At 37.8% G+C, this 25,191-nt stretch overlaps 1 protein-coding gene, 1 non-coding gene and 1 pseudogene across 3 annotated transcripts; 1 reads left to right on the plus strand and 2 right to left on the minus strand.

The window, feature by feature from the left end:
• Positions 1 to 11,994: 11,994 nt before the first annotated feature.
• On the minus strand, positions 11,995 to 15,062 carry LOC113334719 (pentatricopeptide repeat-containing protein At3g29230-like). 2 transcript variants are annotated; one of them, XR_003352903.1, is made up of 2 exons: positions 13,382 to 15,062; positions 11,995 to 12,866 (listed from the first exon to the last, which is right to left on the minus strand). XR_003352903.1 is itself a non-coding variant. In XM_026580907.1 (2 exons), the coding sequence occupies exons 1-2, from the start codon at positions 14,427 to 14,429 to the stop codon at positions 12,814 to 12,816; spliced, it is 432 nt and encodes a 143-aa protein (XP_026436692.1). In that variant the 5' UTR covers positions 14,430 to 15,062; the 3' UTR covers positions 11,995 to 12,813. The 2 variants fall into 2 exon arrangements, 1 of the variants encoding a protein (XP_026436692.1); XM_026580907.1 differs by having other exon boundaries at positions 14,051 to 15,062.
• A 106-nt stretch (positions 15,063 to 15,168) lies between these two features.
• On the plus strand, positions 15,169 to 15,250 carry TRNAS-UGA. The gene has a single exon. It is a non-coding gene; the product is annotated as a tRNA-Ser (tRNA).
• Positions 15,251 to 15,774: 524 nt separating this feature from the next.
• LOC113335013 lies at positions 15,775 to 19,757 on the minus strand (annotated as a pseudogene).
• Positions 19,758 to 25,191: the final 5,434 nt, after the last annotated feature.

Consider the following 25,191-nt stretch of genomic DNA (forward strand, 5'->3'; position numbering starts at 1 on the left):
CTTTCCATGATTGGTTGAACAACTGGTTTACTCAGAATAACCCCAGAGCTAACTGGAATGCTACCTTTGCTACCATTTGCTGATTCATCTGGAAAGCTAGATGTGATCAAATATTCAGAAATATAACTCCTTCGGTAGCAGCTACATCTCTGAAGATCACTCAACACCTCTGCAACTACTATAGGGTGCATCACAACCCAGGCCATATATTAAACAATCCCTACTATCAGAGGGACACAAATGCTCAGCATTCAAGCTCTATCAGTCTGAACACAACCTCTGGGGGAAATTTTGGCATCACTAATAGCATACACATCTTAGAAATCAATAATAATATGGCTAATAGTGATTTACCATCCTATACTAACTTTGCGTTCTTGGCAATGTCTTCTACAGGTCAATGCTTGGGAGCATGGAACATCAAAGACACTACAACTGGACTCAGTAGAACAGACAGAGCAAGCAGAGGAGCTCAACTTGCACTGAACTGGGGGAAGGAAATGCACCAGCAGCACATTGATTATGCAACAGAGGAAGAAGGAATTCTACACACCATTCAGTCTCTCTATCAACTACAAGTTCAAGAAAGATTTCAAGGAGATTACATATAAAGCACCGACAGAAACATAGAACCTATTGATTTTTTTTTGGGAAGGCTAATCAAGTTGGCGTCTCAACAAAACACCACTGTAGCCAACTTAGCTAGGATGGCTAGTCACTCTATCTTTTTTCAAAACTTTAACTGGAAAGGACCTAACCTCCGGTCTCTTTGGTCTGCTTTGCAGTATCCTACAAACAATATTATTAAGGATAATTGTAATATTCATACTCATATTTTGATGGATTACCCTGATGCCATCCTTGACTCATGTGATCCCCTTGGCTGTAAACTGGAGTAGCTAGCTCTATTGAGCTCTCTTACTCTTTTTTCTATAAAAAGAAAGTATTTCTTTATTTTCAGAAGACTTTTCTTGGTCCTTTTTATGAGTTGTATTTGGGAACGTTGATTTGAAATTTAATAAATAAGTGATTTAGGAAAAAAAAAAGAATAAAAAAATTCTTCTCTTGATTTTAATGCAACTTCCATGTGCCTTCAGTTCATATTTATTCTTGGCAGATCTCAGTATATTCAAGTCAGGTGGACAGAAACTACAAGTACAAACCACATTTGCATTTGAAGACGCATTAATTTCAGGCATTGCGGGTAAGACCTATGATGAGTGCCAAATATTGTATATATTTATCCCTTTTTGTTGGCATTTAACTCATCTTTTGCGCATTAATTCTACATATTATCCCATATTCTGTATTTTCATTGTTTTCAAGAATAAATATTTTTATTAATTAATTTTGCATTTTTAGGTAATAAATAAAGTTCGGATGAGTCGTGGAGCGAAAAGAGCAGAAAAGTAGTGAAAAGCTGGGAGAAATTACGCAAGGAAACCGCGAAGAATGGTGCGCACAACCTCATTTTCTACACACAAAAGCGCCTCCGTTCTCAGCCATCAGATCAGTTCTCGGGAGCATCCGACGGTCGCTCCTTCATAGAGCATCAAAAATCGGAAGTCTCTGCCAAGCACCACAGCGCTGAAATTCCAAGCCTTCAGATTAGATGGTAGTTGAATCCAACGGTCGCTCCTATGCCTGTGCATCAAATCCCGATGATTCCGCCTTACACTACAGTACCTAACTCCATCTGGTGCCGTTAACTTCGTTGCACCTCAGAATCCGACGGTCGCTTCACACATCCTTCCATCTATCCGTTCGATTCCACTTAGATCCAATGATCCAACATCTCAGATTCGCCAACATCTAAATTTGATATCCTGCCTCACACCATAGCAACACATACCCTATTCCCAACCAAACAACCCCTAATCCTAATCCCATCGAGCTCTTCCTCCCCTTCTTCCCAAAAAAATTGCAGAGCTCTGCAACACCACCTCCTCCTCTGTCTCCTCTGCCGCAACCATTCCCTCACCACCACCAGTTCCATCACTGCCACCACCATCTCCAACACCCGACAACACCCTAGCCTAGCTATTTTCTTCATCTCACAACCTCTGAAACCCTAGGTTTTGGGGTGAGTAAAATAGCTAGAAATTAGGGGACAATAGGAGCAGGAAGATCAGAGGGACATCAAGAAGCATGGGTCGAGCAAATTTTGGAGATTGGAAGCTAAATTTTGGGTAATAAGTTAAACCCTAATTGTACTGTGTAGTGATATTTTTGGGGAAAATGTGTTGAAACCCTAATTTGTTAATTTGGGTATAAAAGGGAGGTGCTGTAGAATGAAAAACTTGTTCTTGGACTAGCCAAGTTTCCACCCAATTTGGGTTAGGTTAATTCCAATGTCAAATTGCACTGTTAATGTCTAAATGTGTGATATTCCTGTAATGCTTGTGTTCTTGTTATAATTGTATTTGCATCCTGTTAGTGTGTTAGATGTTTGTGTTCACATGTTAATTTCAGTTCAATGTTTGTTTTGTGTGTTCATGTTAGACTTTCTATTCATTGTTACTCACTGTTATGATGTTTGTCATGTTCTAAACACCATGCTAGGGACTGATGAATCTCTAATGTCTTATTGTGTAGTACACTGAATATTGCTCTAGAAGGCTAAACAAGTTTAGGAAAAACTTGAACTTAGCTCATCATCACCTCACTTTCACAATGTATGCCAAGTATGCTTTGTAGTTAGGTTCATGAGCTGCTGATAAGCTGCAACTCAAGCTGAATTCATAATCCCTTGACTAGTTGTGCTGTAGAAAGACAATTAGTGCTTTGGAAATAATACCATAGTTGTGTTTAACTTTCTATAGGAGAATACACAGTAAAAATTAGAGTGAATTCAACCCCTAGTTCCCATCCATAATCTACTTCATTCTCAACCACAATTCATTCTTCAACTGTTTAGTTTAGCTTTGTTCTTGCTTTGTTTTGCTTTTACCTTGATTGTTCCCCCCTGCCCTGCAACTCTGTTGCACCCCTGCTTTGCTTTTTGTTCACTGCTTGAGCAGCTGCAGCTGCTGCTGCAGCTCTGTTGTTACTGCACTGCTGTGCATTTTCTGTGCTGCTGCCACTTCTTCTGGTGTGCTGCTGCTGGTGCCTGTTACTCTACCAGGTTGCTGCTGCTGGTGCCGCTGCACTGCTTCTTGCCTCTCTGCAGCTGCGCTGCCAATCCACTTCTCTGGGCTGTTGCATTGCTGCTGATTGCTTTGCTCTCCACAGCTCACTTCCAAAAGCCCAGAGCACAATCTGAGCCCAACTGTAAGACCAAAATCAAAGCCCAGTTCAGTAAGGCCCCAAGTCAAATTCATAGTCAAGGCCAAAGCCTAGTTCTCTGTTAAGCCCAACTCATAGTTGAACTGCTGAGCCCAAAGCTCAAATCAGCTCACTGAAACAAAGCCCAACTCTCAAATACCAAGCCCAATTACTGTAAAAGGCCATTTCACTGTTCAGGTGAGATTGAGCCCAAAGCTTAAACAAAGAACCAAAGCCCATTTGCACTTTAAATATAACTGAGCCCAGCTCAGTTCATTTTATGTTTAACAAACCCACTAAGCCCAATCCATTCAAAGGGCATTCAAACCCAATAGTACATTAAGCCCAACACTTCCAAAGGCTTCTAAGCCCAAAGCAAATCTAGGAACCCAATTAGCTAAAACACTTCCGAAACACACCCGATCTCTGTGGATCGACCCGTACTTGCACGAGCTACAACTGACGACCGTGCACTTGCGGTATTACTGTAGGCCCGTTTCCATCGCATCATTTTTATACACTTTCCGGCCCCAAGTTTTTGGCGCCGCTGCCGGGGATTGGTGCTGTGTTTTATCTGTTTTTCTTTAGCTATTTTGTATTTCATTTCATAGCATTTGCATCTGCATCTGCTTCATTTCATTTGTTGGACCTGCTGATTCTGAACCTGTTTTTCCTCTGCTGGGACGCCACCAAGGAAAAGAACCAAAACCCAACTGGGTTTTTGCAACAATATCAGAGCAGCTGGGCTGTGCTAAAAAGGTAAGCCTAAACCCATTCAATTGAGAGAACCCAACCTGTGGGCTTCCAATTTTTTTAATTGTGGGCTTGTAATAATTAACCCAATTTTTTGGGCTTTTTATTTTTCTATTTTGGGTTTGTAATAATTTATTTTTGGGCTTGTTGTTTAATTTGTGGGCTTGTATTTATTTTGTGTGGGCTTGTTTAAATTTTTCCATTGGACTTGTATTTTGGACTCTGGGTTTAAACCCAGCTGAGCTGATAACCGATTGTGGGCCGCAGCCTTCCTTCCATTTCTTAGAGGCTTGCACAGTGGGCTTGCTCCCATTCAAAAACCAAATTTTATTTTCTTATTTTTAAAAAAAAAAAAAAAAAAAAAAAAAAAAAAAAAAATTCTTTTGCTCCCAATTTTAAACCAAATTTCTTTTATATCCCACCAAAACCAAATTTTTCCCAAAAATCCAAACCCATCAAAAACCAAATTTTTTTAAAACCCATTAAAACCAAATAGTGGGCTTTGTGTCATTTCAAAATGGGCCAACCTCGTGCTCTCCATGAATACATGTATCCATCAATACAAATTCCATTATCATGTATTGTCTTACCTCAAACCAATAACCCTTTTAAAATAAATGCAACATGATACAAATACTTCCTATATTTCGAGGGTTCGATTCTGAGAACCCCTATACTCATGTGAGGGAGTTTGAACAAATTTGTCGGACTATGCAACCTGATCATTGTCCGAAGACTCTCTGAAATTGCGTTTGTTTACATTTTCTTTAAAGGAAAGGGCCAAAACATGGTTTTACGGTTTGAGACCACAATCAATCACACTTGGGACAACTCACATCTATTTTTCAAAAATTCTTTCCACACCATAGGACCATCGCTATTCGTCAAAGTATCAATTGTTTTGTCCAATTGGATGAGGAAACTGTTTTTCACTATTTTGAACGTTTTAATGATTTGTTGAGTGAATGTCCGCACCATGGAATTGAGAAGTGGAGACTTGTCGTCATCCTCTATGAGGGACTAGACTTTAAATCTCGAACCATGGTTGAGTCTATGTGTAATGGTGAGTTTATTGATAAATCTGTGGATGATGCATGGAATTTTTTAGCCGAGATTGCAGAAAAAACCCATCAATGGGAATCCGTTAGGGAAACAGGAACAACACCACATGATATGAGTCCCATGAATTAGAGTTTTATTCTTGTAATAGCTCCGACCTTAGGATTGAAAATTATCCTAGATTGCAAAATCCTATCATGATGATGATGATGATTATGATGTTATGTTAGAAGAACATGTCTATACTGAAAATGTTATGGAACCTTTGGGTTCAAATACATTAGGCTTCTCTGCCCCGACCTTAATGCATGATATTTCTTCTAGTATTCCATGTGATGTTTCCCCTGATGTGCCGATACACGAGAATAAATCTGTTGATGATGTTGATAATTCTGATTGTAATCTTGCCAATTTGATTGATGATTGTGAGCATGATGTGACATGTGTAGATGAGTTAGAGATTTTGATTTGATTGATAATGATGTGCCTATCGTCTACCTAAGTCACAATCTGATGGCCTTCCACCCAACCTAGATTTGGTTTGTACCCATATTGTAAAACCAATTTTTCTGAAAATTCCTAATCTAGGATTGGAACTGTGTGCTTCCCAAGTCCTCTTGGACTATTTTGCTTCAAAATATAACACATTTAAAGAGCCACAGTTGGAAATTGCATGTTTGCCCATCCCGAAAACAGTCCATTATGAGTTAGACCTTTTGAATCCTGAACCCCTAAAATTAATAGATTTTGTGCTTAAAAGTAAACCTGTTGAAAAATTTTGGTTTAGGGGTAATTCATTCGGTTTTTCACTCTCACTCCCATTTAAGTCCAATTTTAGTGTTTTGAAACTTTCTTTGTCTCTACACTTTTCTTTTGGGTTGATCCTCAACTCTTTAGATTGTTAGTGTATGGTGAATTTTTTGTATATAATCCAGTAGATAAAATTTTAAAAACCTTTTGTTCCTTTTGTATATATTTTGCTAATCCAATATGATCTCGGCTGAAATATGTTGGATTTTTGCCTTGAATAACGGAGTTTTAATTCTGCTTTCGCCGAAATCGGGTATTCTCTCTCCTTTTACTCTACTCAGCATGTCCCTTTCCATATGTTGCATTTTAATTCTTTCCATATTTTGAAACATTGAGGACAATGTTTAGTTTAGGTTTGGGGGTATAGAGTAGATACCACGATAATATGCTATAATTAAAAACGAACTCCTTTCTTTTTGAAAAAAGTGAAAAATTCCAAAAAAATTAAAAAATCAAAATTCAAAAAAATTAAAAAATGAAAAAATCATAAAAATGGAGCTCATTTACCTTGAAATGTTGACTCTTGTGCAAATATGTATTATTAGGAGTCTTAGTCTAGATATTTAGGCACCCTGATTCTAGCACAATTCACATAGTGATAAGAAATTTGCACGCGCACGATCTACCAATACATGTATGGCCTCGATCTTCAAGGTGTTGGATAGGAAGTTACGATTGCCAATCACTTTAGAATACTGAACGAAACTTGACTAGCTTGTTCTTTGGTTGGTTGGGATAGAAGGTGGAGGTTACATTAAGAAAGACAACCATCGAATTTAACTGGGTGCATCAAAAAGGGCTACCTCTTGCAAAGTGTCATGTAATCTTTTGTTTCCTTTTGTATATCAAAAGTGTTTCCTTCTTCAAAAAAAAAAAAAAAAAAAAAAAAAAAAAAAAAAAAAAAAAAACGATGTATATATTCAGAAAAAAAAAAAAGAAAAAAAAAAATCAGAAAAATACAAAAAAAAAAAAAAAATTCAAGTATTTATCAATTCCATCATCTCTTGTTCCAAAAAAAAAGAGAATAGTCAATGTAAATAAGAGTCATGTAAATAGTCTTTTGTTGTTTCATTGTAATAAGCAAGGAGGGTGTATGCCATTGATGTACAACGCGAGTAATTGTGAAATACCTCCAACTCATTCACAATTCTCGTAAAGTCCGGACAGCTAGCTAGATTTCGACCTCAGTTCTTAGCCTGAGAAACTATCTCTTGGTGATTAGTAGTCATAACTTCAGATCTTTCTTTACACATGTGTAGATACACTTTACACTCTTATCACATGTCCTTATTTGTTATCAGTGCTAGGATTGTGCCTTCGATAGCTAGATTGACATCTCCATTTTGCTGTGAGCTTAACTGACTTGCACATGTCACATTTGATGGAATCTGAGCTTATATTTTGTCCTTAGGTTTTGTAGGCACACCTCTGGTAAACCTTCACGAGACTTCAACTCGTCCACTAGGGACACTTAGTGGTTTAAAAGGCTTAGTGCATACGCTAAATGCATTCGAGAGACCAGCGACAGTGGTATAGTTAGGATTTCCTTAGTTTGTTTTTACTTGAGGACAAGTAAAATTCAGGTTTGGGGGTATTTGATGAGTGCCAAATATTGTATATATTTATCCCTTTTTGTTGGCATTTAACTCATCTTTTGCGCATTAATTCTACATATTATCCCATATTCTGTATTTTCATTGTTTTCAAGAATAAATATTTTTATTAATTAATTTTGCATTTTTAGGTAATAAATAAAGTTCGGATGAGTCGTGGAGCGAAAAGAGCAGAAAAGTAGTGAAAAGCTGGGAGAAATTACGCAAGGAAACCGCGAAGAATGGTGCGCACAACCTCATTTTCTACACACAAAAGCGCCTCCGTTCTCAGCCATCAGATCAGTTCTCGGGAGCATCCGACGGTCGCTCCTTCATAGAGCATCAAAAATCGGAAGTCTCTGCCAAGCACCACAGCGCTGAAATTCCAAGCCTTCAGATTAGATGGTAGTTGAATCCAACGGTCGCTCCTATGCCTGTGCATCAAATCCCGATGATTCCGCCTTACACTACAGTACCTAACTCCATCTGGTGCCGTTAACTTCGTTGCACCTCAGAATCCGACGGTCGCTTCACACATCCTTCCATCTATCCGTTCGATTCCACTTAGATCCAATGATCCAACATCTCAGATTCGCCAACATCTAAATTTGATATCCTGCCTCACACCATAGCAACACATACCCTATTCCCAACCAAACAACCCCTAATCCTAATCCCATCGAGCTCTTCCTCCCCTTCTTCCCAAAAAAATTGCAGAGCTCTGCAACACCACCTCCTCCTCTGTCTCCTCTGCCGCAACCATTCCCTCACCACCACCAGTTCCATCACTGCCACCACCATCTCCAACACCCGACAACACCCTAGCCTAGTTATTTTCTTCATCTCACAACCTCTGAAACCCTAGGTTTTGGGGTGAGTAAAATAACTCGAAATTAGGGGACAATAGGAGCAGAGGAAGAGCATCAAGGACTAGAGGAGGCATGGGTCGAGCAGATTTTGGGAGTTTGTAAGTTAAATTTTGTTTAATTTAAGAAAACCCTAATTTGTAATTTGGGGGAAACCCTAATTTTATTGTCTGGGTATAAATTGAGGGTTGGGTATCACTGTTAAAACTTGTTCTTGGACTAGCCAAGTTTCCACCCAATTTGGGTTAGGTTAATTCCAATTTTAAATTGCACTGTTAATGTTTAATGTGTGATGCTCCTGTTAATTTTAATTGTTCCTGTTAGTTGCACTTTTACTTTTAATTGCATTTGTTCTTGTTCTTGGTTTTAATTCTCTGTTTATATGAATGTTGTCATGTTAGTTCACCATGTTGTTCACTGTTATGCTCACTGCCCTGTAATGTTAGTGTAATGTTTGTCATGTTCTAAACCATCATGCTAGGGACTTGATGAATCTCTAATGTCTTATTGTATAGTACATTGATCACATTGCTTTAGAAGGCTAAGCAGGTTTAGGAAAAACTTGAACTTAGCTCATCATCACCTCACTTTCACAATGTATGCCAAGTATACTTTGTAGTTAGGTTCATGAGCTGCTGATAAGCTGCAACTCAAGCTGAATTCATAATCCCTTGACTAGTTGTGCTGTAGAAAGACAATTAGTGCTTTGGAAATAATACCATAGTTGTGTTTAACTTTCTATAGGAGAATACACAGTAAAAATTAGAGTGAATTCAACCCCTAGTTCCCATCCATAATCTACTTCATTCTCAACCACAATTCATTCTTCAACTGTTTAGTTTAGCTTTGTTCTTGCTTTGTTTTGCTTTTACCTTGATTGTTCCCCCCTGCCCTGCAACTCTGTTGCACCCCTGCTTTGCTTTTTGTTCACTGCTTGAGCAGCTGCAGCTGCTGCTGCAGCTCTGTTGTTACTGCACTACTGTGCATTTTCTGTGCTGCTGCCACTTCTTCTGGTGTGCTGCTGCTGGTGCCTGTTACTCTACCAGGTTGCTGCTGCTGGTGCCTGCTGCACTGCTTCTTGCCTCTCTGCAGCTGCCGCTGCCAATCCACTTCTCTGGGCTGTTGCATTGCTGCTGATTGCTTTGCTCTCCACAGCTCACTTCCAAAAGCCCAGAGCACAATCTGAGCCCAACTGTAAGACCAAAATCAAAGCCCAGTTCAGTAAGGCCCCAAGTCAAATTCATAGTCAAGGCCAAAGCCTAGTTCTCTGTTAAGCCCAACTCATAGTTGAACTGCTGAGCCCAAAGCTCAAATCAGCTCACTGAAACAAAGCCCAACTCTCAAATACCAAGCCCAATTACTGTAAAAGGCCATTTCACTGTTCAGGTGAGATTGAGCCCAAAGCTTAAACAAAGAACCAAAGCCCATTTGCACTTTAAATATAACTGAGCCCAGGCTCAGTTCATTTTATGTTTAACAAACCCACTAAGCCCAATCCATTCAAAGGGCATTCAAACCCAATAGTACATTAAGCCCAACACTTCCAAAGGGCTTCTAAGCCCAAAGCAAATCTAGGAACCCAATTAGCTAAAACACTTCCGAAACACACCCGATCTCTGTGGATCGACCCGTACTTGCACGAGCTACAACTGACGACCGTGCACTTGCGGTATTACTGTAGGCCCGTTTCCATCGCATCATTTTTATACACGTTTCCGGGCCCACCAACCTACCTTTACATCTTTGAAGTGACTGATGAATAGCGGGGCACCACTTTGTACTGTGCAGGTGTCAACTGTCAAGTCAAATTAATCTTGTAGGAGTAGATCTTTTTCGGCGTATGTCGGCTGTTGTCTTCCCAACCAACTACGAAAATATAATTGCGTGAAAATTCTAGACATGAGACAACTGTTATTGTCCGGATATGAGACAATAAATCTTGATCTTTAATCATTCTTTTCTTTGAAAATGACCCTTTGTTCCTTTTAGACCGTGAATGCTGCAGACATTTGATGTCCCGTCGGCGTGGCCAGACCTCCTAAACGTCCTTGTTGTCAACGAGAACACTCTTCGCTCGACCCTTTTCGATGCCTATAGTTCGGCTTTCCTTCAAAAATAAATGAGGCTAAGGTGAATCGAACCTGAACCTTAGCCTCATTTATTTTTCGGCCTATGTACTCGGCTGTTGTCTTCCCAACCAACTACGAGAATATAAATGCGGGAAAATTCTAGACATAGACAACTGTTATTGTCCGGATATGGGATAATAAATCTTGACCTTTAATCATTCACCTCTTTACCCGTTATTAATTCTGATGTTAGAATCATTCTCCTCTCAATCCATTAAAATTGTGCCACCTCATGTCCCAGATGTGGACAGGGCCTACTGTCCCAGATGTAGACGCTCCCATGAATGCGCATGCATGCAAAAGTGTACTTAGGAAAATCTCAGATTTTGTCAGTTCTTGGTAACCTGTACAAACAACCTCTTTCTTTATTTTTTCTTTTCCCAAGTTCTTTCCCTTTATTATACTGACAATTCCCGAAGAAAACTTAAGATGTGAATTTGTTGTACCACTAGTTAGAATGTGACCAGAGTCGCTCCGATTTCAACATGTTGTACATCCACCATAAATTACAAGGATCTCATAAGAAATTGACATTCCTTTGCTAATCAGCTGCATCAAACATAAATACAGTAGAGGCAATAATTTCAAGAACCAAGCATGGACTAAACCAAATGATTTTAAAAGAAGAAGAATTTAAATCTTCAACAGAAAAAAAGAAAAAAGGAATGACCTTAGTCGACTAAGCTCTAGGGACAGGCAACATCAATATTGTAGTTCATTCAATAGAGTTAGCACTTAGTAGTAATGGTGTTAGCACTTAGCAGTAATGGTGACTTCACGCAAAACAATAATTCTTTCGGAATCCGCTACTCCCTTGGACACCCAAACTAAGATAACATGATAGAGTGTGCATAACTTGCATACGAGTGGTCGGGCAAAGAATACCTAACAAGCAATTTCAACATATTATAGATTCACCGTGGACCAGAATTTAAGTATTATAGTCTCATAAGAAATAGACTGCCCTTGGACATGAAGACTAATTTTTTTGCATCTGCACACAGCAAGTAACTTGAAGCATCCAACATGAACCAAATTGAATGAATAAGCACATACAGCTAATGCGGAAAATGATACGGTGTATTAGGATGATACGAAAGCTTAGAAAAAATAGCCGGAAAACTAAGCATCAGCACCTTGGTAATACCCAACGGCAGCCATCTTCCATCATGATACATTGATCTGACCAACCAAACTTGCAATATTGTTGTTTAATAATAATGTTATAAGAAACATAGTTCAACAAAAATGCATTAACTCTGAGATCTGCAATACTGATGTTCATGCACATGTTGCCAAGAGTTTTCATGATTTACATGGAAGCAAGCACATATCATAAGCATCACCACGTTCACATTCCAACCGTATGCTACACAATTACACTCTCCCAACATACCAAAAGAAATAACTAAGAAATGAACAAGAGAGTCTATATTCGACACGGCCGAAATATTTTCTAAGGGTACCTCATGTTTTTAGGTATACAAGAGAAAGAAATTAGATAAGAGATCCAACAATTGAAGATGCATATATACTTGTTGTACAAATTCAGTCCCAAGCTCAAGTCTAAGTACAATTTTTTGTTTTCCTCAGTACCAAAGACTCTAGACAGTTGAACCGCCAGGATGTATACAGTAACACAGTTCAGAACCCAAACAGCAGTTCAGTTACCATAAAGCTGGAACAAAACTCTGTCATTGATCTCATAAACATTACCTAAACGAAAACATTGCAATCGCGTTGAACAAAATATTGCTGCTTACCAACTAGCTCAGCAGTAATTCCAGCACCATAAGACTTTTGTTTCAGTTACGAGACTGTTCATGACGATTGTACAAAAGATGACAGACACTTCGACAATATGCATGTAATCTGTGTGTAGTATACTTGATAGTTTAACAGGTGAACTTTCCAGGTCCCGCAAACGAAATTAACCAGAAACGCAAAAGCTTACAATGTGTTTCTTCTACTCTTCTCAATTCCAACAGATTACAAATTTATGAAACATATGGGATCTGTTGAATACATTTCCATGAATTATAACGTCCTGACTTCAAGATAGCTAAGCAAATCAACCAGTTACGAGTAGGCCGAATTCTAACTTCACATTCTGTAGTTTTACTGCTTCATTAGAAAACAATAACTGTGGTAAAGAATCACAATCAATAGAATAAATCTGCTTGGATTCATTATAAGGAATAAGAGCCAAAAATAAACCAACTGCATTCTTATACCTGTTTCGATTAAAATCCTAAGAATAATATTACTTACAAGGGTTTTTTTGTCTGCGCCCGCAGGATACAATCAAACTCTCGCATTCCACTGATATTGGGGCTCCCCTCAATTGTCTCTGCCACTCTCTTTGTAGAAAAGTGAAGATCGAATTGATAACACTGGAAGTTCAGAAACAATCTGGATGTTAGATCAAAAATAAAATTCAACAAACTGTTTGCAAGATACAACATCGTCATAACAGGCTTCATTTCATCTGTCAGAAATACAAGTGAAGTTTACTTTACACAGTTTTCATTTGAGTGTTTCTAGGCCTTTGCAAGTGGATGGTAGACCCCTTGAATCTTGATGGTCAACTCTAACTACTTGAACTACCAAAAATCCACACAAGAACAATTCCCATTTCTAAACTGATAGAAACGAACACGGTCTCTGACAATTATTTCACGGTTATATACACGTGAAATTAGTTTTGTTGCTGTATGACAATCTGTCAATCTTCACAAACTCGCAGATTCCTTACAATGTGTATGGTTGTTCCAGGACTTGTGTTAAGAGATCCAAAAGCAATAGCAAGTTTCTCACTGTGATGACAAAGTGTTGTTTAATTGCGGGTGTGATCCATCTCCAATAACAAATTCATAAATCAAGCCATCCAGATCGATTAAGCTACTACCTGGGATTGTCTTGATTCCTCCATCTTTCACCAATTTCCGCACTTCTGCAACATCATCTCGTCTACCTGCTTTTGCATAGATGTTTAATAACAGGGCATATCTACCACTATTTTTTGGTTCCATCTTAAGTAAAAGCTTCCCTACCTTCTCACCCAACTCAACATTTCCATGAATCCTGCAACCACCTAAACGCGCCCCACAAACTGCAGAATCAGGTTGTATAGGCATTGCTTTCATAAGTTCTTCAGCTTCATTTAAGAACCCTGCTCTACCAAGCAGATCAACCACGCAACAGAAATGCTCCACTTTCGGTTATATTCCGTAAACATTTTCCATAGCATCAAAGAAGTGAAGTCCTTTTTCGGTAAATCCTGATTCCTGCAATGAGCACAAGCATTCAAGACACCGGCAAATGTGATTCCATCTGGTTTAGCCTTATCCTTTTCCATTTTCAAGAACAATTCAATGGCATCCTCAGCTCTCCCGTGCATAGCTAGTCATCCTATCATTGCACTCCAAGTAAACACTTCTTTCCTTCTCATTTTTTCAAAAACATCCCATGCCATATCTAATCACCCATATTTCGCATACATATCAACTAAAGATGTACCTAAAATCGCGTCAATACTAATAGAATTCTTTTTTAACACAAGCATGAATCCATCTACCTTGATCAAGAGCCCCCACGTTCGCACAGGCAGCTAAAACACTAGAAAGTACATATCTCCTCGGTCGAACTCCATTCATCTGCATTTCATGAAAAACCCTCAACGCCTCCTTGAAATAATCTCCCTTTATATACCCATAAATTATCGCACTCCAAGAGACATCGTCTCTTTCAGGCATCTTGTTAAAAAACTCTTGAGCTATTTCAATCTCCCCAGCTTTGGCATACCGAGAAATCATAACATTCCAAGACCCATTATTCTTATCCGGCATACTCTCAAACAAACCAATAGCAGAATCCAAATCCTCGCATTTCAAATACCCATCGATCATTGCATTCCAACAGATAACGTCAGCCTCATGCTCGCTCTTATGAAGCATTCTCCGCAATATACCAGCACGCGCAATATAACAATCTCCTCCAAGTCCATACTTAAAAATATGCCCATGAATCTGAACACCAACATCAATCTCTCTTTGCCACTTTACACGCCTTGAAGTCTTGAACAAAGGCGGATAAGTAAACTTATTACCCGCAGAACTAAACACCGTTGTATCAATATAAAAAGATATTGCTTTCTTAGGGTCATGATTTTCTAGACAACCTATAATCACTGAGTTCCATAAGAAAGGATGTGGTTGAGGAATAGAGGTGAACACTTAGAGTGCAATGGATAAACCATTGAAGTATGGGTTTGAGTGACATTTAACCAATGAACCAGCAATGAAATTTTCTTCAGATAAACCATTTCTGATAACTAAAGCATGGGTTTGTTTTAATATTGGACTGAGTTGTTGCGTTTTGTGTTTAAGAGAGTGTTGATAATTTCTTGGGAGATTCTAGTAATGGGTCGTTGACTCGTTGTTGAAGATGTTTGATTTGATGAGGAGATGAATCTGTTGTTGTGTTCTTTTTGTTTTCTTTGTACGTATATTTATATCCATTCTTATAGTACCAGCAGCACTAGCCACTACCTAAAAACATCAGGTAGAAATGCGTTGTAATTTTCTTCTCATTCATCTTTACGAAAAATTATCGAGTCGTTAGCCCTTCTGCACTTTTGTTCGAAAATTCATATTCACCTGATAATATATGTTTTTCATTGCAAATGTGCATCCGGTCAATATGTCCGAGTGGTCAAGGAGACAGACTTGAAATCTGCTGGGCTTCGCCCGCGCAGGTTCGAACCCTGCTGTTGACGAGAATATTTTTTTTTTGGCACTTGAGACTCATTTTGCACATTCTTCTGCCATTTAGTCTCAGTAATTGTTTCAAAATGTGTACAGGTAGTTTTTTGGCAGCATCATGGTCCGACAAGAAAATACCCAGAAAATGGTATTATTTTGGTAGTCCTAACATCTGAGGACTTAAGAGTTTAGCAATGTTTTCAATATTTTCGAGAAATGAGTTTAGCAGCAAAAATGCATTACTACAACATATGCAGAAATCTGGTTCCGGAATTAGGAAGAATTATGATTCCAGGATCATGAATCTGGCATTGATGAGTTCTCGCCAAGACATCAATGTTTTTACGCCAATCAGATTGAACAATTAAGAATACACATTATTATTATGGCATTGATGCAGTAGTCATGCATTTAAACTCCGATGCAGTAGTCATGCATTTAAACTCCGATGCAAAATTATTAATGCTACAACTTTGTACTCACTGGTGGAAGGAACATAACCAAATCCGCTTCTCCAGTCAACATAATCAATGCCATGTTCTTACTAGTGTTAGTAATCTACCTTTCTGCTTTCTGATTGTTTAAATGTTAAATCAAATAATGGAGATCAAGCATCATCTTCTCCATGTGGAAAAACATGTACCTGCTCAATTCTTTTAGGTTCAACTCGCAACATTAGAAGAGAGGGCTGAAAAAGATATATACAACTCTATGGATTCCATTAAATGCAAGCATGATACCCATTACTAGCTCATAAATTTGACACTACTATTTTCCCCAAAGGCTACATGTAGCGATCCACGTATCTATCCCGCAAAAATCTGGGTCGGTGTTTCACAAAATTGTAGGCACGAGTTGCACAACAAAAATGTTAAAAATTAAAAAGAGGGACAAATACTCCCAAGACCAAATCAAGATGATCTGGATCAACAGAACAGATGGCGACCTACATCTTGATTTTGAAGTAATCTTGGTCAAAATGGTGCAACCTAATATAACCATCTTCTCCACCACTTGAGAAACTGTACAAAACAGAAAGAAAAACAACGTAAGAACTACATGGAGTAGAATGACAAATCCCCATATGGTTCACTATTAGTTCTGAAATTCTGCACCAGTTTCAAGATGTATAAATTGACAGTTTCAAATGATATTAAAATAGATTAGAGAATAAAATGGGAGTATATACCTTCTTCCATCAGGGTTGATTGCCAACGCGTTTATTGGACCAAAATGTCCTTTTACACCGCCTATTTCTTCTTCAAGAACCTATTTTCAAAGGAAAACCATGAACTTTCATTCAGTAACAGAGAGTACCGGGGAAAAATGATCTGCATGCACCTAGGTCATGTAATAAAACGCCTCACCTTGTGGAAGAATTTAGACTCGAAATTCCCAGCACGATGATGAGTAGTGGTGACATCAATTGCAGCCTGACCACCTCCAATCACCACCTACATATTAAGCACAGATGACATTAGTCCCTGAACAAATAAGAAAAATATGAACAAGCATCTTTAATAGGTGGAAATTAAGATAAAAATCCTCAATATTAGAAAAAGCTGGAGATCACACCCTATATCATGACCCATTATATCTGCCTATTGAAGTACTAGGGAATGCAAGAATACATGCTAGCTTTTATTCAACAAAAATACTGATAGCTGAAAGACGCAGAATCAGAATAACAATATGGTTGCAAAGTTTCAAGGTTGCAAAGAACAATTTCTTTACGTATTACGACCAGTATTTCAGCACACAAACGAGCAAACGAAATAAATAAATAAAAAATAATGATAATGCTCATGAAACATGGAATAAATATAAAGTATACTAGCCTACTAGGCTCCACAATTCAAGTTACAAGTTACATAAGCACATACATGTTCAAGAAGTGGAGACATAGCAACAGCATTGACTGGACTTCAAGTTACATGTCTTTAAAAGTGTCAATGTCCTGGAGTCCCAAAGCTAAAAACAAAAATGAAACAAACTGGTTATCAGCAAGAAAAGAAGGAAAAAGTATAAAAATACAAAGATGAAGAAGAAATGGGTCAAATATAAATAGAGAAATGGCAGAAAAAGAATTTTCTCACAAAGTGTATACCTTAGCAGATTTGTCAGAAGAACCAGTAAGGAAGTGTGAGCCGTCTTCAGACATTGACAATGAAGTAATTGTTTTCGAATGACCAGTTTCCTTGCTTGATTCATTCAGCATTTTCCCTGTCTGCAAGTCGATAGCAATGTTAAAGTTGAGGTATCTACTGATCTTTTACAGAGTCACAAGAAGGACTTTCAAAAATGGTTTCCGCTGTGCCAGCACATCACAAGAAAATATAAAGATCGTCTAGCTAGACTTTTAGCACTTTGAATTTCCTTTGTATGGGTACATACCTCAGAATCCCAGATGCAAATTGTGGCATCTTCTCCAGCGCTTATTATAGTCCTGTTCAAGGGTCCCCAGACAGCTCTGTTGATTCTTGTTCCCTGGGGTCCAGTAATTTTAAGCGCAGACTCCGCGGTCTCTACAAGATGATATATCATATAATCAGTTTTCGAGTTACATATCTACGAGTTCATTACCATCGAAAAAGGAATTTTGAAAAAAAGTAAGAGCAATTTATTTTTGACCAAAATAAGAGCTTTCAGTTATATTACGGAGATATTTAACTCGGATATTCAAAGTGTACCTATAAAGAGAATGTAAAAATGTACTAGGAACAAAATATACAAGACCACCCAGTTAGCCAGGCAACCAGATAGTAGAAACACGTATATGGAAGACAGAAGCCACAATTAGCTAAAGTAGCTGTATGAATCCTATGCTTCTTTAATAAGAACCTTGTACTCGAGCTGCACTCTTATTTCAAAACAGTGGTACAGCTCATTTTTTGATGTTCTTAACCATAACTTTAGATGAGGTGCTACCCTGATTTATCCAAAGTTAGCTTTTACACTTCATTTAGCCAGTTTAGAATTCTGGTTAACAAGTGATAGTTATCACATACAGATTCCCTTTTCATGGAAAACCAAAAATAATACTCAACTCAATTAGATTTAAAATACTGTTCCTTAAACAGATGTACCGTAACTCTTAAACAGATGTACCGTAACTCAGACTCGAAAATATGTCAAGCAACACTAATTGAACTTGCAATATTAATACGCAAGTGCATAAAGTCAATAGAAAAACAAATGAAACCCGACTCCAATTAATTGAAGCAAGCAAAAACTTTCAGAAGAAGAATAACAGGTTGCAATGAGTAACGAAAAAATACTAAATAAAAAGTGAAAACGTACTCACGTTTATCGGGATCATTCGAAATAGTATTTACATGAATAGCTGAAGTCTGTTCCATGAATGGATCAGTGGTGAGCACAGCAAGCTTATCTCCTATCGCAAAATTTACAGATCTAGCTGGAGAATCAAATTTGAAGGTAAATAGCAGACTTCCAGATTGAACATCCCAGAGCTTTGCTGTCTGATCTGCACTTCCTGTAATAAGGTGCCTGGAATCCCCTGAATGATAGTGAGATATATTAGCACTTAAATAGTCAAAATTAAGTCCACAAAAATAAATATATTGGTCATTAGAGAAGATAGAAACAAAAAATCAGTTAGCAAGCTCTTCATATATCTGCCATCTTTTATCCAGTAAGTCCCGTATAAAATCCAATCCCGATCACAAGGTCGTAAATATTTGTAGAAAGAATGATTTTCCCGAAGAACCAATCAAGGAGGTTAACGGTTTTGAGGCTCACGGCATAAAACTTACTTAGCCAAACAGATTTCAGGTACCTAATATCTCCAGGTTCAATATACAGTATAAAAAGTTAGCCGTTGTGCATCCTTGGCTACTAAATTGTTCCTTGAAGCGGGATTTGCTCAGAGGCTGTGTGCATCATGAACCTCACCTCAACCCAATCGTTTAAACACATTGTGCCAAAAAAATCCTCAGAATTGGAACACGCTATTTCCTCTAAGGCTTGGATTTAAATAAAACAAATATAACAGCTTCAAATAAAACCTTCTAACACAAACCAAAGGCTGGCAAATACCCAAGAACACTAAAAGATGGCAATGATAACAATCAACAAGAGAACAAAACTTATCGGAAACAAGCATAAGTAAATTCTGAGAATACGTCAGATGACTGCAAATCAACATGCAAATATATTATTTCGAACAACAGAAATATAATAAGATGAAGAGGAATTTGAACTTACTAGAAACATCACAACACATGACGGCTCCACCGTGTCCCTTATAGGTACCCAATCGCTCACCATTATCCGCAAACCACACAGTGGGTGTATGATCTCTGGCACATGAAAAGAGAAGATCACCTTATCTATTGTACTTGAGGAACGTCAAAGGCCGTTCATGGCCTTTCATCAAAATTGGTTTCATGTTTACTGTGAAGAAGATGGAGAAAATATGACAGAAGACAATTGAACGAGACTAATTTCGAATTTAGGGTTCAATTTGTCGATGATACCGATAGCTTTTAACTAGTTTGTTTCTAGAGTAAATAGGGTTTTTCCGAACACAAATAAAGAAACAAACTGTTTAAAAGCTCCGGGGCTGGCTAATTTATGTGACCTTATGGTACATCTAGAATTTCTGTTTGCTATATCTTGGTCGTTGGATGGATCGATAAACACGGCTTTGTAAATGCGTGGGCCAATATGTATCAACGGTGAATACCCCTTAAGCCGGACACTGATGGGATCACCATCATAGATAGCGGCATTGATGTGCACGGCTTTACGCACGTACCAATGTATGTTATCAACGGTGCGGAAACTCTATATACACTGAGTACTGGTTACCGAGATTTACACCGACAATAATAAATGGTGGGACCCACTTTCCACCATTATAATCCCGAAGTTAGAGTCATTGGATGACGGCCGCACGATTTTCTTTCGGAAGAAATTGCCATGTATTATTCGGTGAGTCTAGCATTCCACGTCAACGGTGAATTTTTTTAAGCCGAATATTAAGGCTTATTCTTATGCACATGTCAAATCCACTATGGATATGGTAAAGTGTCAAACATATATGCCTAAATATCAAATATACTTCTTATGCATACATGAAAGACACTTCACCGAGTTTCTATCGCTTAGATAGAGAGTTGGTCGATCGACCAATGTTCCCTCGTTAGCGATCAAATGTTTATCGTTCAGTGAATACCAATATTCCGTGGAGCACGTGTCACGATCTCGGCGGTCGCATACAAGATAACTGTATAGCCGTTGCTGTACAGAGGAATCTGAGCAGCAGAAGATACCTTCACAGATCTACTTTATCTTCCTCCAAGAAGAAACGTCTCAACGGTCAAGATGGATAAAGTAAAAACGTCTCAACGGTCAAAGCACGTGGAGAGAGATGACGCGGCGGGACCCGGTAGGAGAAAGCTAGCGGCGAGCGAAGGTACAATCTGTACTGAGACTGGGAAGTTCTCGAAGGAACGTGGGTCAGCTGAGGTGGCAGAGTTCGAATGGAGGAAACATGCGGTGAACGAAGGTACCATTTGTACGGAAGTTATATCAAGATAACGATGGACTCCAAGACAGCAAAAATATACCTGGAGTCGAATGGGCTATAAATACCAAGCCTCACCAAGAAATTAAGGCATTCAATTCTTAGAGAAGAAGATCTAGTATTAAGCTTATACCTCTTTAATGTTTAGAACTTAAGTAGATACAACCACTTGAGTTCTCCCTATTACTTTGGGAAGCATTTAAGATCTCTTGTAACCACCTAAACTTAATACAAACAATCACTCATTTCCCCGTGGACGCAGACTAAATAGTCGAACCACGTAATCTGTTGTGTCATATGATAACTTAGCTTTATTTATCTTTCTTATTATTCTTTGTTATCATTTTGATCTTGAGTACCATTTATTTACTTAGCATCATCAGTTCAACAGAGGTATCCATACTACTTAATATGCGATTCTTTGAGCTGTATACACTACATAGACTATGGGAAAATTAGTAGCCACACGAGCGATCAGCAGTCTCTCGATCGATAGATTCATTTTCGCTCTGCGCTATTTACCATAGTGATGCCACCTAGTATGCCAAATAAATTTTTTTGGTATGGTGCATAGGAATTGGCTCAATGCTGTTCTGGTGTGAGACCCACCATGAAAGAAGGAAAGGGAATGGAATGCTAAAATAAAAGGAGTAATGCCAACAAAATATGTCTACCAACAAACGTGTCCAATTATCTTTGGACAAAAAAACAACAACAACATAGTACAAGTTACGGGCATATACATTCAATAATGTCAACCACCGTTGTAGATGAACTCTAGTCCATTACTATGACATTAGCGGTTCTTCAATTTTTTTTGAATTGCAAATGCATATGTTTGTTCATCAAATTCATCATCAGTTCTTAACCTCAATCAACAAATTCCTAGCTTGGGTTATGTTTTTTTCATCCCTAATCTCTCAAATCTGGTTAATACAAATTTTTTCTCGTATTGAAATCATAACCTTAATTATCAAGACTATAAAATACTAACAAACTTACAATAAAAGATAACATTCCTTGTTCATCAAACCCTTCTTGTTACTATAATCATAACATTACCTACATTAAAAACATCTTTGTCGAACAAAGATATTGCAATTATAAAATCAAAACAAACATTCATCATATGAGCCTAAGAACCTATTATCAAACAGTCCAAATACTATCCACACTGACGACCACTATTACAGGTCTGAAAATTTTAAAACAAAAGTAAAAGTAGTTCGAGAAATAAAAAAGAGTATAAATTTCATCAATCTTCAGAACACTTCCAAAAAAATGAGCATCAAATACCAGAAACACATGTTCGAACAAAACTTGTTAATCATATTTAAGCTAAACTCTAAGCTTAACAACCTTGTTCATTATAATGTTCCAAGGATGATAAGTCATAACCATCATCATCGTAGACTTCACAATTATTTTCTACATAGCATACACTATCCTTGATACCCGTTGAAGTTGCATTCCCATACCCATCACTAGCATCTCCTCATGAATCAGCACTTTCACCATCACCCTTATCTTCTCTTTCCTTCCTTATTGATTCTTCATCTTCTAGTGGTACCATATTTGCGTCAACTCCATTAGCAGTATGACTACCTAAATCAATGTTCAATCGTTCTCGCATGGTTCTTGCAAAAATTGAAGGATTTGGTTTCTCTTCTAAGTATCTCGTATACCAAGAATCCTCAACCCTCTCATCTTCCTCCTTCTCTCCTATTATGCATCATCCTCAGGTATATCATCCTCTTGAATATTATCCTCATACGCCTCTTCAGATTCACTTTCTGCCGCACTACGACTTTTTCTCTATATAAGAGCATCATTACGTGAAAAGATGACGGTAGACAAACACACCACTTCATGTGATCGTCTATGGATATAAGATCGAGACAATACGACAACAAGATAACTTGTGTTATTGACTATGGATACAAGATCGAGACAATACAACAACGAAGTATGATACTTGATAATAGGTTCGGACTTAACCAAACTCTATAGGATCACTATCAAGTATTACAGAGTTAACATTTGTGTAATTTACTTCAAATTATATAAACAAATATAATTGCGAAAAATAAAAGTAAATCACACAGTAAGATTTCGTTAACGAGGAAAATTGCAAATGCAGAAAAACCCCGGGACCAAGTCCAGTATTGAATACTCTCAGAATTAATTCGTTATACAAAATCTAAACCAACTTCGTAGAGTTGAAACCAAGCAACTACCCCTAGTTCACTCAGTTTCCTCAGTATCCATGCGCTTCCGAATTCGATGAGTGCACGCACTGGAATAATTCCTTTGAATCATATTCCAAACATTAAAGGAACAACAAATCTATTGATTCGTTAAGATAAAGATATCTTAGGTCATACGCAAAGGCTCTTCCTTTTAAACTAATAAACTCCTTTGCCTGGTTAGATCAATCCAATCTCTATTACCGAAGTAATAAGATTCCGATTTGTAACAATCAAAATAGATCTCAAGAGAACTATTAAGCGCTATCGATCTCACGCAACTATCAATCAAATAAATCTGATTCTAATTGGATCCAGCCGATCAAGGTTTGTGCAACACACAAAGATATGAGAAACAATAAGAAATCTTCTTCGTCTTCAAATCTTCTTTTAATCTTCAATTAAAACCTGCACAACATCACTTGAATCTCTTGTGATCAATCATACACATAACGGATTTTGTTAACAATGGATTATCACAGGATATCTTTAGATCTACAAACATTTCTAAAGATCCCATCAATACTTCGATCTAGTTTGAGTGAATCTGATATTAGAAGAGAATATTCTCAAGCATAAACAAACTAGGTGCAGTCAAAGTTCCAACAACCGTTAGTCAATAAAATCAATCGAAAACTGATAACACTGCAATTATCTAGTTTCCCACCAACAATACTCGTATAGCTTCCTGATCCCACATAAGTCTTTAAACGAGCGGCCGTAAGAGAATTCGCCTAATTATGGTACTTTCCTCTCCGGATAGACGGTTCCACCAGAAAAAACAAAAAGATGAAGTTTTCCTGGCTCTTAGGATAGTTTGCTAGATATGCAAACTTAGGTATTTATAGACCAAGGATGTTTGGACACCAAGGAATTTCCAAAACCGAAAATATTCTCAAGATATGCAATGAATAGAAAAATTCGGTTTTCCTAATTCCAATAAATGCTTGTCCAAAATTTCCGAAATATCTCAATAGAAAATCTCTAATTAGTAAATGCACATTACTAATTTTTATTCTCTAGAGATATGCATTTAATTGCTGGTAATTAAATCATATAAAACTAACAACCTTAATTAAAAGATTCTTAATTTATTTCGGCACATGATATCCTTGAGTACTAAGGAATATCTTTGAACAATAAATGATAAGAGATATTGTACGTGTTCTTTTATCTATGAATCCTTTTTCATATTTACAATCTTGGAATAGGTTATACCACATTTCCAAACAAGTTTAGAATTGGTTCACCTGTATTCCAAGACTACTATGTGATTGATCAATTATCAAATCATACATGGGTTCACTCGGTTCTACCAATCACTATGATCGATTATACCTTAATATGGAAACACTTGTGATCGATCACACAATATTTTTTTGGTAAGTCCAAATTGTATTAATAAATAAAAAAAATTACAACAAAGTTGTAAGAAAAGAGGCACAACATCCCAAAAACTTACAAAACGATAATAAGTTACATTTGGTAGTTCAATAGCTGAAATAAAGTCAGGTTTGTTATCATAACTCAAATATTCCCCATCTTCTTAGCCATAATATCAGCAGTGAAATTTGCCTCTCTATATGTGTGCACAAAGCGAATCGCATTATATCTTACCTTCACATCCACCCATATCGAACGCATGAACCATGGAACCGCAATATTATTACCCGAGTAAACCAAAACAGCACCCATGGAATCTGTACGGATACATATATCATCCACACCAAACTTAGTTTCCTACTCCAAGCCCATGATAATACAGAAAAGTCCAGCCAAGTAATTGGTTTTGTAATGACGCGTCCCTCTACCGATATTGTCCTCACTTATCCACTGCGGTTATACGGTAGTGTGGGGTTTTCAACGGGCATCGTTGTGGTCATCCATTAGCAACTTCCTGGGAAGTCACCCATCCCTGGATTTCTCCCGTCCGAACACGCTTAACTATAGAGTTTTCTGCCAACTCTGGAGCCAATTATGCTGAAAATACCTCGGTGTAACGTAGACGTTCTTTGTCTCCTATGAGAGCAGTATCTGGCATAATCCCCCAGCATACTCCCCCACCCGAGCACAAGCGAATGACTCCTAGTTGTATCCTAACTAACATCGATATTGTTCCCACTTACCCACTGCGGTTATCCAGCAGTGTGGGATTTTT

Source organism: Papaver somniferum, unplaced genomic scaffold (assembly GCF_003573695.1).
Source record: "Papaver somniferum cultivar HN1 unplaced genomic scaffold, ASM357369v1 unplaced-scaffold_137, whole genome shotgun sequence".
Lineage (NCBI taxonomy): Eukaryota > Viridiplantae > Streptophyta > Magnoliopsida > Ranunculales > Papaveraceae > Papaver > Papaver somniferum.